This window comes from Sorex araneus, chromosome 1 (assembly GCF_027595985.1).
Source record: "Sorex araneus isolate mSorAra2 chromosome 1, mSorAra2.pri, whole genome shotgun sequence".
Taxonomy (NCBI): domain Eukaryota; kingdom Metazoa; phylum Chordata; class Mammalia; order Eulipotyphla; family Soricidae; genus Sorex; species Sorex araneus.
In genome coordinates, this window is record NC_073302.1 from 69,143,244 (window position 1) to 69,159,631 (window position 16,388).

The 16,388-nt window shown below is 34.0% G+C and overlaps 1 protein-coding gene across 7 annotated transcripts in view; it reads left to right on the top strand.

The window, feature by feature from the left end:
• RFX3 (regulatory factor X3) overlaps positions 1-16,388 on the top strand; it is a 333,475-nt gene that overhangs the window by 211,643 nt on the left and 105,444 nt on the right. For all 7 annotated transcript variants that reach the window (XM_055144130.1, XM_055144135.1, XM_055144140.1 and 4 more), the window contains one exon: positions 5,854-6,112. In XM_055144130.1, coding sequence (XP_055000105.1) covers positions 5,854-6,112 — 259 coding nt within the window. The remainder of the gene's footprint in view (positions 1-5,853; positions 6,113-16,388) is intronic.

Below are 16,388 nucleotides of genomic sequence, written 5' to 3' on the forward strand. Positions count from 1 at the left end.
TTGCTGAAGAGAGCTTTAGACACAAAACCGAGCTTTAGACACAAAAGTATGAAAGCATGAAAGTACACAACTCAAGAGCGGAGATGCAGGCGACACATGTGCTCGGCCACGCTGGAGCAAGCAGCACATGGGCTCAGACAGCATATGCATGCCCTTCCTTTGTTCAAGGTGTCTTTTATAGGGTTTCTTCAACCTGCCTCCATGTGGGGCTTCTTTCCATATAAAAGTTCCTTGCTAAGGAGGTTATCAGGGAGGTTGGGAGTGGTGATGGCCTTCTTTGGGGAACTTCCTGGGGAGGGGTCCATTATCCTCAGGGTGGCAGATGGTTTCCTCTGGGTCTTTTGTTTTCTTGAATCTGCAAGTTTTAAGAGTCTCCTTGCCAGAGACTCTGTTAAATCTAAATTTTCATTGCCAAGGGCCTTTCCCTATCTACCTGCCTACATCACTAGGATGAATGGAGACATTACTGAAACTGCTCAGAAAATTGATGATCAATGGGTTGATGATGATGATGATGTAGCTTTTTAGACAGTAAAGGTTTCTCTTTTTTTCCCTAGATATCAGTATAGTTGCTCAGGTAATAAGAAAAGAAATGTACACAGACTAGGATCAGAGAGGTAGCTCAGGGGGCTGGAGTCCTGCTTTGCATATAGAAAGCCTGGGTTTGATCCTTGTCAGTATTATGGTGTCAAGCTTGCAATAGACTTTTAGTACCACCAGGTATAGTCGAAAAGAACTTTCATCCCTTGTTCATCAATTTGCTTGAGCAGGAACCAGTAACATCTCCATTGTGAGACTTGTTACTGTTTTTGGCATATTGAATTTGCCACGGGTATGTTGCCAGTCTCTGCCGTGTGGGTGGAATACTCTTGGTAGCTTGCTGGGCTCTCCAGAGGGATGGAGGAATCAAACCCGGGTTGGCAGCATGCAAGGCAAACACCCTACCCCCTGTACTATCACTCCAGTCCAGTCAAAAAGCAAGTTTAAAAATAAAAGTATACACATTGCCTGATTAAAAAAAACATTGTTAGAAATTATAATGATTGGGGGTTGGTGAGATAGGTAAGACTCTTATCTTGCATATAGTCAACCTAAGTTTAATCCCTGGCACCTTATATGGTCTCCTGAGCCCTGCCAGGAATGATCCTTGAGGCACACACAAGGAGTAAACCTGAACACAGCTGGGTATGGCCCCAAGTGTCCCCCATCCCCCAGGAAAAAAATCATAGTGATCAACATTACTATAATCTATATCCACAATATATTTTATAATATGGACTTGGTAAGACTGGGACCACAATCCGGTCATATTTGGAGATTCTGTCCTTATTCAAGCACCACACTATTTCAGTCACTATGGCTTTGTAGTTTCAGGTTAGGTAATGAGATGTCTCCCAGTTTCTTATTTTTCAGTATGGTTTTGTTTATTTAAGGCTTTTTTGGGATTCCACACATACTGCATTATTGATTGTTCCATATCCTTGAAGAATGCTGTCTGAATTTGGATAGGGATTACATTGAATCTATGTAATAATTTGGGTAGGATGGTCAGTTTGACACTATTCATGCTTCCAATCCAAGAGCATGGAATGTTTTTCCATCTTCTAAGGCATTCTTTTATTTCTTTCTTAAGTATCTTAAGGTTTCATGGTATAGATCTCCCACCTCATGTTAAGTTGTTTCCTAGGTACTTGATATTTTTGGACACTATTTTAAATGAGATGTACACTGATCTTTTTTTCGCTCTGATTAATTATTTGTATATAGGAATGTGACTGATTTTTTTGTGTATTCACTATAGTTGACCACTTTGCTGTATTGGTTTATTGTTTCTGGGACCTTTGTGAATTCTTTAAAGTCTTCATTGTATTTTATCATATCATCTGCAAATAGAGATAATTTGACATCCCTTTTCTGATTTGGGTCCCTTTGATCATATTCTTTCTTTCTTTCTTTTTTGCTTGATTGCTGTTGTTAGGACTTAAAATACAATGTTGAATACGAGTAGAAACAGTGAACATCTTTTTACCATTAAGAATAACTTTGGCTATGGGCCTTTTGTAGATAGCCATTACTCTCTTTAGGAAGGTTCTTCCCACCCCTATTTTATTGAGGGTTTTTAGCATGAATCAGTATAAGATTTTGTCAGAGCTCTCTCTGTTTTTGATTGGTATGATCATATGATTTTTGTCTTTAACTGATGTGATGTGGACTGGAGTGATAGCACAGCAGGTAGGGCGATGGAAAGTGGCAGCACCATGTCCTGCATGTGTCAAAATTTTTATTTTAAAAAATTTGATTGAGATGCTGTGCTTTACAGTGCTGTAAATAATGATTCTTAATGTGTGTAATTCTAAGATTAAATTATATTCTTTTAAGCAATTTAAAGGAAAGTGGAAAGTTATTGTTGTATCACATAGACATAAACTTAAATGACCTTCTCTTTTTAGTGAAATGTGTAACCAACAGGGTTATTTTGTTTCATCAAATAAATTTTATGTAATAAAAGAAAACTGTAAATTAGATTTCCAATGGAAAATATAGAGATGAAGAGAACTGTATCTGTATTTTATGTTTATTTGTTTGTTTGGGGGCCACAACTGGTTGTGCTCAGGGCTTACCTCTTACTCTGTGCTCATGGGTCACTCTTAAGGGACTGGGCTCTCAGGGATCGAATCTGGGTCGACTATATGCAAAACAAGCCCTCACCTACTATATTATCTCTCCAGTCCCTGTCTCTGTATTTTAAATGACATTTTTCACATGTGAAAAAAAATTCTCCATGAATTTTGTTTCTATCATCAACCCAAATTTTTTTTGCAGTGACTCTTTCTGGAAAGTAATAGCTTTCCCCGGTGTTGAAACTTTCAGAGAAACCTTTCATTCTACTAAAATTTGCCTTATAAATTATAATCGAAATGTAAGTTGTAATGAGTTTTAAGTGATTTATTTAAGTGGCAGAAAAATCTTTGTTTAATTTAGCATAATTTTCATCTTTTAATCAAGCAAAAATGTTTCAGAAATTTATGATATTAGGTATTTCAAATATACTTATAATAAGTTGTATTTTTATTTGCTGACTAGTAAGTCTGTGTATCAGCAAGTATAGGTGTATGTTGAAAGTACAGTTAAAAATAAAACATAATTTCATTGGAGTGTAAAGACACATGAGGAAATTAACAAGTGTTCAGAGCTTTATTTTAGGAATATATAAGATATTACGAAAATGTAGATATTAAAAAATAATATCCCTTTGAGGAGTGGTCATGAAGAGCTAAGTGTGTGTAGGTAAATAATTCTGAGATGAGAGGACAGTAGAAGAAAGTTGAAGAAAGTCGTTTTAGTAGAAGGAATCATAAGCAACAAATATGGGGGTTGGCATTGATTCTCCGGGGTCAGTTAGAAGATCAGTGTGAAATGAGTAAAGAAAGTATTTGTGAGCAATAGGGATATGCACTTTGATGGTAGAGTATCCCATGTCTTGGATACATGAGACCTGGGGTAGATTCCCAGAGCCACTTAGCCACCGAGGCAGGAAAATGGCATTGGAGGATGTAACTAGTGCCATGTCTGGAGGTTACATAGCCATGGACCTTGATTCTTGAAAGGCAGACAAAATGTTTTTTAAATTCTTCTGAAGGAGAAAGAGAATCATGAAAAGGCTTATAAAAAATATTTTTATATATATAGCTTAGAAAAAATCCTGGTAGTGAAATTGAAATGGGTAGGGGAAAAAACATTGAGAGTAAGGCAAAAGTAATGGGTAGGGGAAAAAACATTGAGAGTAAGGGAAAAGTAATAATATGTCAAATATTGTGGGTTAGGTCAGTGAGTATGAGAGCTGAAAAGAGAGGTGGAGAATTACTTAGAGGGTAAAATTAGCAGAATTTAGTAAGAGTTAGCAATAATTTCCAAGCCTAGGAATAGGAAATTCTGGAGATAAGGCTGCACAGAAGGGGAATGTAAGAAAAATAACTTTCACAAATTAGTATACTTAAATTTTACATGTAGGGCCTCCTTATCGTATAGAGTACACTACAAGAAATAACCAGAAACTTTAAATTCTGATTTTTTATGCTTACTGTATGGCTATAACTGGTGACCACAGAAAGCTGCTGACATTCAAAGTGTTAGAAAAATGGACCATCCAACAGGTTTATAAGCATTAAGAGTCAAAAATCAAACATGGAAAATAATTGTCATAGGACGTTTGCATATAAGTGGATCTACATGGAAAGTATTATGCTAAGTGAAATGAGTCAGAAAGAGAGAGACAGACATAGAAAGATTGCACTCATCTGTGGAATATAGAATAATAGACTATAAGACGAACACCCAAGAATAGTAGAAATAAGTACCAGGAGGTTGTCACCATGGCTTGGAGGCTGTTCTCTCATCCTGGGCAACTCAGAGAAGGGAACAGCAAGTAAAATGTGGTTGTTGGTCATGTGGGGGAAAGATGATGCGGGCCAAATATAGACTAGAGACTGAACGCAATGGCCACTCAACACCTTTATTGCAAACCACAACACCTAATCAGAGAGAGAGAACAAAAGGGAATACCCTGCCATAGTGGCAGTGTGGGGTGGGGGGAGACGGGACTGGGAAGGGGGGGTGGGATGTTGGGTTTACTGGTGGTGGAGAATGGGCACTGGTGAAGGGATGGGTTATCAAACTTTGTAAGGGAGAAACATGAGCACAAAAATGTATAAATCTGTAACTGTACCCTCACGTTGACTCACTAATTAAAAATAAACTATAAAAAAAAAAAAAAAAAAAAAAAAAAAAAAAAAAAAAAAAAAAAAAAAATAATTGTCATAGGAATGGAGGAACAAGTGAGATTAAGACAAAGAATGTATACACTTAGAAAACGTTTGAAAGCATAGACAACAAATTTACTGAGACATGAGACTAAAGAGAACGACCAACAAAACTGAGAATTTATTGTTTGAATTTTTTAAGATAAAATTTTTAGGTTCCTAACTATAGTTCCTCTTGAGAGTATATAATTATTTCCAAAAAGTATAAACAAAACTTATGTTGAAATGTAAATGATAAGTACATGAAAATGAGAAATCAATAAAATAAGCTCAATTTGATCAGAAAAATGGAGAAAAGGGCCAACAGTTTAGCAAACAAGTACTTCTGCAGATAGATCAGAAAAGATATAGAGTGACAGCAACTTTCTATCTGGATAATAAAGTCACCTTAATTGAATTTTAATGAACTAATTCCAGACACCTGACTACAGTTGTTGAGAAGTGGGACTGAGGGTAGGAAAAGATGACATAGTCACCACACCAAGGAGTAGCTTGGGTGCAAACGAAAGAGTTATAGAAAGGAATTTAGTGTTCAAGGTGAGTGAGCTCTTTGTTCAAGATCCTTCTGCTGTTAATAAAAAGAGCCAGTCAAGTGACCTCAGTCTTGGTGGCTTATTGCAATTTCAGTATAGCGTGGGAAGTTATCTTCTGGATTTTTAGTCACTCCATATAAAACTTTCCTAAAATTGGTGTTTGCAGAAAATTTTATAAGGAGTTGGGGTCACTCAGATTTTTTGGAAGGAAAAGACCTTCTTTGTCAGAGGCAGATGCTTATAGGATGCAAAAACTCTGTAACGCTATATAAACTCTATCACATCAACACCGCATAAAAGTATGGATGTATTTCCTAGAAGAATGTATCTTTACTTTTGAAAGTAAACCCAGCTACTAGGGATGAAGTATCTTACAAAAAAAGCAAACTTTCCACATTCCAAAGGCTAAGAACAACTGATACAAACATTCACAAAAGTTAAAGTGAAATGACATGAATAAGCTAGTAAATTTCTTTCTTTCTTTTCTTTTTTTCCTGAAGCCGAACAACAACTTATCCTTACACAGAAACACAGATGTACAGCCAAAACACTGGAGGGAATTACTTTGATACTCAAGGAAGTTCTGCACAGGTGACTACAGTGGTCTCCTCCCACAGTATGGTGGGGACTGGTGGGATTCAGATGGGCGTCACAGGAGGACAACTCATCAGCAGCTCTGGAGGAACTTATCTAATTGGAAATTCAATGGAGAATTCTGGTCACTCAGTGACACACACTACTCGGGCCTCTCCAGCGACAGTGAGTATTTGAGTTTTTGTTTAACTTGTTGGTAGTTTCTGTTGTACATTTTCCTCTATAGAAAGAAAGAAAAATTTAGATAAGCTTGCACAAGATGTGTTGAGAAGTTCTACTATTGAAGAACTCAGAATGTACAACATGTAATATTAGACCCAGATTAATTGGTCCCCATATGTAGTATAATACAGAATAATTGAACCCAGTATGTAGTACATATATACTGCAGTAGTATATTATACAGTAATAATACAAAAGAGTAATAATAGAGAATAATTAGGCCCAGTATGTAGTACATATATGTACTAGACAGAATGCTGCTGGTATGTATTCAATGATACATGAATTGAGAAGTTTTTGAGATAGGGGATATTCAGTTCATAATGATTTGAATTAAGGTTTCTTCAGCAAAACTCCATAAAATACTTTCAATTTCCACATAAAGAAATGTTAGGCCAGGGTGAAAGTATAGCAAGCAGGGCTCTTGCTCTACATACAGCTGACCTGGGTTTGATCCCTGGAACTCCATATAGCCCCCTAAGCACCTCCAGGAGTAAGCCATGAGCACTGCTTAGTGTGGCCCAGAATAAAGCAAAATAACAAAAACACAAAGAAAGAGATTTTATATTATGCTTTTTTTTACTGGATTTTTCTAAGACAAGAATTAAGTAATAAAGAGGATTAAATGTAATTTAATTTGGAAATTTTACCTCTTTCATCAGTAATATTTTTCCTGACTCATTACTAAAGAATTAAAGAGAACAGCATTTGGAGAAATAGCAATTATCAGACCTTAGGTATTTATATTTGACCATAATCACAAGCCCCTGTACTAATATATATATATATATTTTTTTTTTCTTCCACCCCCCAGTACCAGGGATCAAATCCAGGGCCTCACATATGTAAATCACACATGTTTTTGCTAAGCCTTAGCTTCTAATAATATTCAGCTGATTTCACTTTTAAGATAGAAACCCACATGTATTTTTTTCTAATGTACAATGAAATCCATATTTAAAAGGTATATTTACCCTTGCAAACGTAAAATAAAACTGTTACTATGTAAATTCATTCTGCCAGAGAGAGATTTTGTTAAGTAATGAAGAAGGTAACTTTAATGAAAATATTTGATTTGACTCTAAATCATGATTATGAGCATATTATTTTTTAGTAACACACCTGTTTTTGAGTTTTCAAGTTTTGAATGTGTTGAAATAGTAATGGAAATTGAAAGCTGAGTAATTTTTCATGTTCAAACTCTATATCCTGAGCTTTCCTTTTTTACCTCAAGTAAGGAAAGCATTTAGAATCACCTACCTCCAAAACTAATGGAATAGATTTTTTTAGCTCTTTCTGTAAAAATGGGCTCAGGATATGATTCAAGTGCAAGTACCCCTTTTCCTTATCTTACCATATAGTTTGTTCATACAGTGACAGTTAAAAACAGATGTGCTACAAAATCTTGAGAGGCCTCTCATTTCTCGTTTTACTCATTTTCCTCAAGATGTAACATGCTTATTAAGTATATTCTTTGTATATTCTTTTTATATTTATAGTGATACTTTTTTTCATATTTTCATGATCAGTACCTTTTCCTTAATCTATTTTTAAAATTCTTTATTTTACTATCTAATACTAACATCAGAATACTAGTCATTCTAAATGGAGAGTTTATTTTGTATAATTTTTGTATTTGGTTTTGAAGCACTTTTTATGTGTATTTATCTCTGGCTTTTAATAATACTTATAATGGTATTCTAAATCTGTTAGTCAAACCAGTATTTATATTTATGTAGAATAAAAATGTAGCCTCTCTGAACCTCAATTCTCTTATCTATCAAACAAGGGGTTAGTTAAATGAAACAATATTCTAATTTCCTCCCAGCTTTAAAATCATAGTACTCACAAAAGAATTGTAAAATATTGTAAAATATTTTAAATATAGAAATAGCTTTATATTTACTATAAAAGAAAAAGAGGTTGGGGTCAGAGCTACAGTACAGTGGGTAGAGTGCTTTCCTTGTAGGCAGCTGACTCAGGTTTGATACCCACTACCCCATACTACCCATCAGCAGAGCCAAGAGTAAGCCCTGAGCACTTCTGGGTGTGACTAAAAAAACAAATAAAAGGAAAAATAGGTAACATAGATAACATTACTTTAAAACTCCTGATCGGAAATCCTTTATGGTAAGGAAGGAACTACTTTAAATATACAAGATGTTAAGAAGACAAAAAATATGAAAAATGGGCCTGTTCCACTTTCATCCCACCTTCTCTATGCTGGCATACTATCACTCTAGCCCCAACTCCCTTGTACTTCTCATTTTCTAGGCATTTCTGTTTGTCTTCACACTGTAACCTATTAAATCTCCCATGAAGTGGATACACTTACTAGCTACCTTACTTGCTACCTATTAAATCTCCCATCAAGTGGATATACTTACTATACTAGTATTATCACTAATTTCAGGTAATATAAATATAGTTGTAAGCTTTAAGAGGGTATATTTTATTTCCAGTAAAGGGACTAGGCTTTGATCTTCTAGTTAGATTATGATAAGAGACATTACCCTTTAAGTTGTTATGACACAACTTTGATGTATAATTCTTGCTATAATGGGGAAATTAAGCTAACACTTTAAATAACTGAATTATATTAATTAGATAGTGAATGGTTATTTACAAAGAACCACCAATTCATAGTAATTAATTTTACATGCTAATACTTTTTAAAAACATCAGTATTTAATGTAATTTTCAAGGATTATTTAAGATTAGAAAATCCCCCTTTAGTAAAAAATTAAAAAGTAAAATTAACTTTTCAGGAAAAATCATAAAGGTCCTCTTCATTGTACATTTGACAGTGGAATATGATAGATGCATATTATCTAAATATACACCTATTTGTATTTATTATGTTCCCTTGCATTTATTACTAAATTTTTTATTTCATTTAAATTACCCTCTCTATTGGAGATCTTCATCAGCTTAATTCACTGTGAGGTGGTATTTCTGTTTATAATTTCACATCTGTTAAAGTAGTTAAGTTCCCTGAAACCTATGTAGGAATTTCTTTCATCCTCCTCTTAGTTGTCTACAGTCCTAGAAATCAAGATCAGTTCGATAAGTGCAGGGAATTTTTTTGATTTCATGTGACTTTTTCATTCAGTGTTAAAAACCATTAAAGTAATGTATATTAGCACATTTTTAAACAACTTATTAGTCCAAACTCAAGTGACTTAATCCCCTGCTCCTCCATCTTTATTCTTTTTATAACAAGCCTCACAATGGAGACATTACTGGTCCCCACTCGAGCAAATCGATGAGCAACGGGATGACAGTGATAGTGATACAGTGATATAAATTTTAATTTACTTTTATTCTGAGATAACATGGTTTACAGTAGTAAAAATTATCTTTCAGACATGGAATGTTATTGCACACTACCTACTAAAATCTTTTCTAAACCACTGTGCCAAAGTTCCTCTCATTACCCCTCTTTCCTACCAATATTCCCAACACTTGGTAAACTCAGGTGAAGCAGAATTTTACATTAAGGTCCAAGCAATTTCTTTGTAGACACTGAAACAGATTGTGCCATCTAAGTTTAGTTTCCTGGCTGTTATTATTGTTTATCCTTACTACCCAGAACTTACCTGATACAATCTGATACAACAATTGTGTCTTGATACAACTAATTGTGTAGGAATAAAGCCCATTTTGTGACTACTATTCCTAACTGGAAATAGCCCACTGGAATATGTGGAATGTCTGGTCATTTAGTTCAGTTTATGTGGTACATTTCGAATGCTTAACATAATTACTCAAACAATAGCAACACAAGCAGCAACATAAGCCTGATAATTCTTCAATGAGCAAAGTTCCTACTACAGTTCTTTGAATACTAGTCCTGGCTTTTATGTTGTTTTTCTCTCATTTGGCCTGGCCTGTCTCTGTAGAGATATTTTAAGTTTATTGGAAGTATGTCCTGCCACAACAAAAATATTTGCACTAATGTGCATAATCTTTCTCATACCAATAAAAATATGATCATTAACAAAATTTCTAAGAAAGATAAGTGATTAACCCTTGAAATATCTTACAAAGTTGAAATATTTAATATACAGTGGCCTTTCTTGAAAGGTCTCTATATTGCTAATGGGGAATTTCTGTTGGGCATATTATTTATTTTAATCTTATAAACTTAAATAAAAAATTTACATAAATATATTTTAACCTTTAATTTTTAGCTTTCTCATTTTAAGATACATATAAATATCTTTCAAAAGATGCTGGTAAATTAACTTTTTTAATGAATGTATTATTATATTAAGTAAGCTGCAAAAATTCAGATTTGGTCAGAATAGTTTCTTTAGTTCTTTCATTAAGTTATTAGAATTCAATTTGTAGACGTTATATGTATTTGGATATTTTTATTTATATAAATATATACACACATTTATTTCATGCTGATAAATGTAGTAAATTAAATTTGTTATTAGATTATGTAACTTTGGGAAGGTGCTGGTTTTTTTGTGGTGCTGATGATCAAATTCAGATCTCATACGTGCATGACATAAACTTTTACCTCTAAGCCACACTGCTAACCCCAAAATGCTTTCTCTTGGAATATGAGCTCTATTATGAGCTCAGCTAAGTTACTACTTGAAGAGATGTTTTATAATAAATTAATAGCAAATTTATTAATACTTCTGTAATATAAAGACACTGTGTAGAAGAATTGGCTTTCTCTTATACTCTGAATTCATTATAGTTTGATCCTTTTTCTAATTACATCACCATATTTTCTTATGCATCTTATTAGAAACAATTTTTTCATTATTTTTCTGTATAACAAAATCATTTTTGAATTTTAGAACCTGAAATACATTTTGAATTTGAGGATCAAAAATGTGTGATTGTAGCTAGTGATATTTCCATGCTTTTGTCCACATAGTTTATCTTAAACAAACTATAAAGTAATATTTGTTTTCTTACATTATAAGATAGTTATTTATAACTAGAAATTACTTTGATAACTAGATAAATTATTTTTAATGTGCATCACATTTGTAGTAATAGTCTATATGAACTGTATATAGGAAATAGAAAAGTGATGCTTACATCCAGTCCTAACACTATAGTAGAGAAAAGCAATGCAAAGGAATCATTTAAATATATATATTTATGTCTTTCCAGCTTCATTTTCAATAATTATACATGTTAAATTACTATTGTTGTAATTAGATTTTACTGATAGATATAAGTAAAATGTGTTAAGTAATACTTTTCTTTTATCTACTTTTTTGATGTACAATATTTTAATTTGTATAGATGAAAGTATAGATGTTAATTGCTGCTATGTAAGCAAAATTTGGCCTAGTTTATATAATTTGTACCAACTTAACTCATTTAAAAATTACTGATGCTTTTATTTATCTGTGTACTTACAACACATGTATATAAACCTGATATAAGAGAATGTTTTCTCTTTTAAAAAAAATATGTTTAGTACCCCCTGGAAATTAGGTTGCTTTCTTATTCCATTGTTGTAGTGGGCCAATACCTAATTGGTTTATTTAATTTTTGTTTGTATTTTTGGGATTTTGTACCACCCTAAGTGGTGCTCAGGAAATTCTTTGGGTGAGCTTTAGGGATCCTTAGGGATCATTCTTTTTCATGCTTTGAGAATATGCAGTACGAAGGATCAAACCACGGCTTCCTTAGATTGAATGGAATACATATATTAGCAGGAGGCAAACTACCCATATAGCTTTCCAAAGGAAAAAATTTTTAAACTGATACACGTTATTAGTTAATACAGTTTAGAGATAGAGAAGCAGTGTAGACATATGAGATGAAAACTTCTTTTTCAATAGATAAGTATTGAAAAAATTTTAAGATAGAAGCATGCATAAATTATGCATAAATCAATTATTTAATATGAGAGATAATATTTTGCTTTATTTTATTTGGGGTCCCCATCTGACAATGCTCAGGGCTTACTCCTGGCTCTGCACTCAGGAATCACTCCTGGGGGTGCTCAGGAAACCATATAGGATGCTGGGAATTAAACCTGGTCCAGCCACATTCAAGGCAAGCATCCTACCTACTGAACTATCTCTCCAGCCCCAGTACTTGTTTATTTTAAATAGTTTTCTTAGTCTTACAATTATTCCTAGCCTCAGTGGTTTTAAAAACAAAACTCCACTTATTTTGGTAGAAACTGGTATATCCATTCTGATCTTAGCATTTCCCGTTTTCTGTGTCCTGTTTTCCCTAGGCTAAGCCGAAACCTCAAATGAAATCCCTCAGAGAGAATACTATGAATCTTCTGTTTCTCGCACTAAATCCTAAATTGACTGAAGGTTCTGGGACCTCATTTTAAAAGCACTTAATAAAATAGGAATTTGAGTGACTCGTACTCTGTCACTTCATCTATATTCTATTCAGCTGTCAGTCAGTTCCACACTGCTCTCGCTTTAAAGTTGATAAGATCTAGAGGCAATAATTTTATGGCTAAGGCTGTAAGACATTCCACTCTGAAAAATCTTGATAAACTCAAAGGTTAAGACAAACAGAATAACAGGGGCTTTCAGCCTCCCTTGCGCATAGCCAAATAGATTCCCTTGCATTTATGGAGCAAAATACGATGAGTTATTATATATTTTTAGCTATTTTGTACTAAAACAACATTTCAGAGCACAGTTGTGTTGTAACATGCCATAAATGACTGACTTCTTTTCACATTAAATCTAGATTAGGAAGGTTTAGCAATGTTTCTACATTCTACATATAAGTATGGAAGTTCAGGTGACCTCTTAAGAAATGTCTGATCCTTATGTTTATAAATTAAATTTCAAATTACTAGTTTGAAACTAGTTTCAAATTAATTTATTAGTTTATAGAATTTGATAAGTAAAAGTCACTGATATTTCACACTAACAGAAGTCAAGTAGTCCAATACACCAAATATTAAATGTATTTGGTGGCAAATTAAAATTTAGTATAGTCTGTGAGTTGGTATTAGAACCATGAATTTTAATACTGCCTTGTTCTGAAAAAAGACTGAGACTTGATGCTCATGTCAGCTATAATAGATGCCTTTTTTTAACAAATGCCATCAGGCACAAATATTTCATATTTCAAATACAAAGTTTAAAGGTGTAGAATTGACAAGAGATATTTAACCAAAAGAAGTTTCCAGTTGTAAGTGAACTAATCAGTTTTTTCTAAAAATTTACTATTTTCATGGTCAGGGAAATTGTACAGAGGTTATGGTGCTTACCCTGCATGACCCTGTTTCAATCCCATAACTCAAATACGGTTCCCTGAATGCCAATAGGGCGACCCTTGGGTATATAACCAATAGTAAGCCCTGAGCACAGCCAGGCATCAGCCCAAAACAAACAAAGATTTTTACTGTTTGATAAAAAGAACAAAAGTGTTATTTCTATAAGAAAGTCATTGTGGTGAGGTTTACAGTGACTTGTAAAGACAAAAAGGTGATTATTATATGCTAAGGATAACTTATTCTCTGTGATTAAAATTTATCCATTGAAACTTTCTGTTGCCTTGACCACTTGGAAATCTTCATCATTTTAAAATGAAAGTGATGAAGTATTTTAAGTAATACCATATTTAAATCTTTTCCTACTAGGAAGTAAATCCTGTTTGCTAAACCATTTAACAAATTTAATTTTACTTGTCACATCTCATAACGTAGTTTTATTAAACATTTGAGTTATTTTTACTTGTTCTATTCATGTACTATTTTGATATAAGAGAAATGATGTTGAATTTAGGGTGATAAATCCTAAGTTCATAACCAGTCTCATAGTTAATACCCATGCAGTTTCAAGAAAGTCCTTATTCCTCGAGATATTTAATTTCTAATCTCCAGGGAGATAGTCCTGCTTGATTCTTTCAATTTCACAAAGAATCTATAAAGATGAAATAATAGTGCAAAAAGGTTTTATAAAGCATAAAACATTATCATGTTATTTTTAAAAACAGTTTAACAGTTCTAGAAAGAAAATAATTTATTCTATGAGACCTATTTAAATTATAGTTGAATATCTTGATCTTGACCTTTAGTTTAGAGAAACGGTTTAAAAAGTTATTTAGAGTGAAGAGAATATGCCTCAATATATAATAACTGTTGCTAATCTTTTTTTCCTCTCTTAATATCATCTGATAGGTTAATATTTATATTAAGAGAAAGTATTAATTGCCTATATGTGTGTATGTGTATATTTATATATGTATAATGCATATATATATAAAAATCTCTTTCTGGGTCATTACATTGATGTCCATAAATGTGTACATAAATCACATGTCCAGGGAGCTTAATTTTTGTCACACAATTCATTACAAACACCCTACCACCTCTTTTTTCCCCCCTACATTTCAAACTGAGAGGTTTACTTCATTCTGCATCTTTCAGTTGCCCCTTACATGAACCTTGTTCTCCAAATAGAGCACCGTATAGACTTCAGTAATTTTTATTGGTAATTTTGTAGGGAGGAGAACTAAGATTTCAGCGTCACCAGAGAGCAGTCCTTACTCTGTACAAAATTCTTTTTGCACTGCTTTTTCTCTCAAATTTATCCAATGGTTATAGATATATTTGTCCCAGATACAGATTCTTCCCTGTCTTCTCTTAATTTATCAACCCTTCAGGAAAATTGCTTAACTCTGGTAGCAACTTTGCAGATCAAGGCTCCATACTACAATAAGGGTTTGAGTCCTTTGTTTTTGCTTTGTTTTGTTCTTATTTGGAGGCCACAACCACAGTACTTAGTGCTTACTCCTGTCTCTGTGCTCTCGGATTACTCATGATAGGTTCAGGAAGACAGTATTGGGTGTTGGGTATCAAATCCAGGTGTGCAAGGCAAGGACCCTACTTGTTATTCTGTGCCCCAGCCCCTAGTTACTTCTTTTTGCTTGGGAAATGGGAGCACAAACACAATTACCTATGGAATATCCAGTTATTAATTGGCCCTCTTTTCCCCACTCCCATCCTCTTTACTTAAGGCTTCAGTGGATTTTTCTTTGTGGTCCTTTCTGATTCTTTTAGCTGCATACCTCACAAGATTCAAGGTGACTCATGTGCTTAGAGACTCCCCACATGTCCTTGATTCTAAAACAGCAAATATAGAGTTTAGGGGACATGTTTCTCAGACCAGGTATCTATTTCCCATCAGATGGTAAATGCCCTATTCCCTCTGTGTTCTTTTCTCGGATTTGCTGTATCTTGGTAGAAGCTCAGCGTGCTTTATTTTTCTGTGTCTTCATTGTGAAATATAGCATAGCATCTCCCTGGCCTTTTCTGAATCTCATACTAATTCCTGAAAAATCCTGAAAGATTTCCTTTACTGACACAACCAAATCTTCCCACAGGTATGCATGCTTGAAAGACTCAAATCAATAGAGATTTCTTTTGCTATACAGATCTATCATTTTTTCCCCTCACATCTACTACAGAAACTAAAGTTTTACTTACTACTTTTGGTCACATTTTTATCGTATTGTGATCATGCCACTTTTTGTCACAAAAAATGTCTCTAATTATCACTACAAGCTTAATTTTTTTAAAAAAAAAAGGTAGAAATAAATGCACATATGTCATTCCTTGGCATTCCATTTTTTGAGAATTCTTTTCTTTGGGAATCCTGAGTCCTACCTGTGACTTACTTTAAATCCCCAATTTCTAATGACCCACATTCAAATACTTTTGTGTTATTTTCACTCTTTCTTTTCCTAAATTTCCTCACTTACAACAAAACTTAACATGGCCAACCCATGTTCGATTCCTCCGCCCCTCTTGGAGAGCCCAGCAAGCTACCAAGAGTATCGCGCCCACACGGCAGAGCCTGGCAAGCTACCTGTGGCATATTCAATATGCCAAAAACAGTAACAATAAGTCTCACAGTGAGAGACATTACTGGTGCCCACTCGAACAAATCGATGAGCAACGGGATGACAGTGACAGTGACAACAAAACTTACAGAAATGATGGGGCAGGAATCCCCTTATTCTTTGATAAAGTTTAATGTTCACTTAACTATTCTCTGAGAAATTGCTCAAACCAGGTCTTGGTTTTCAAATTATGTTCATGGTACTTGTGGCATATAAATAACAACACACTGAACAGAGGTCTCAAAGGTCTTTTCATCTTCCTGCTGTGTCAGATAAGTGTGGCATATGAATGTAGGAGATCCTTCATATTACCTAAACTTTAGTTCATCAGACTTTGCTAGACATTCTTCTG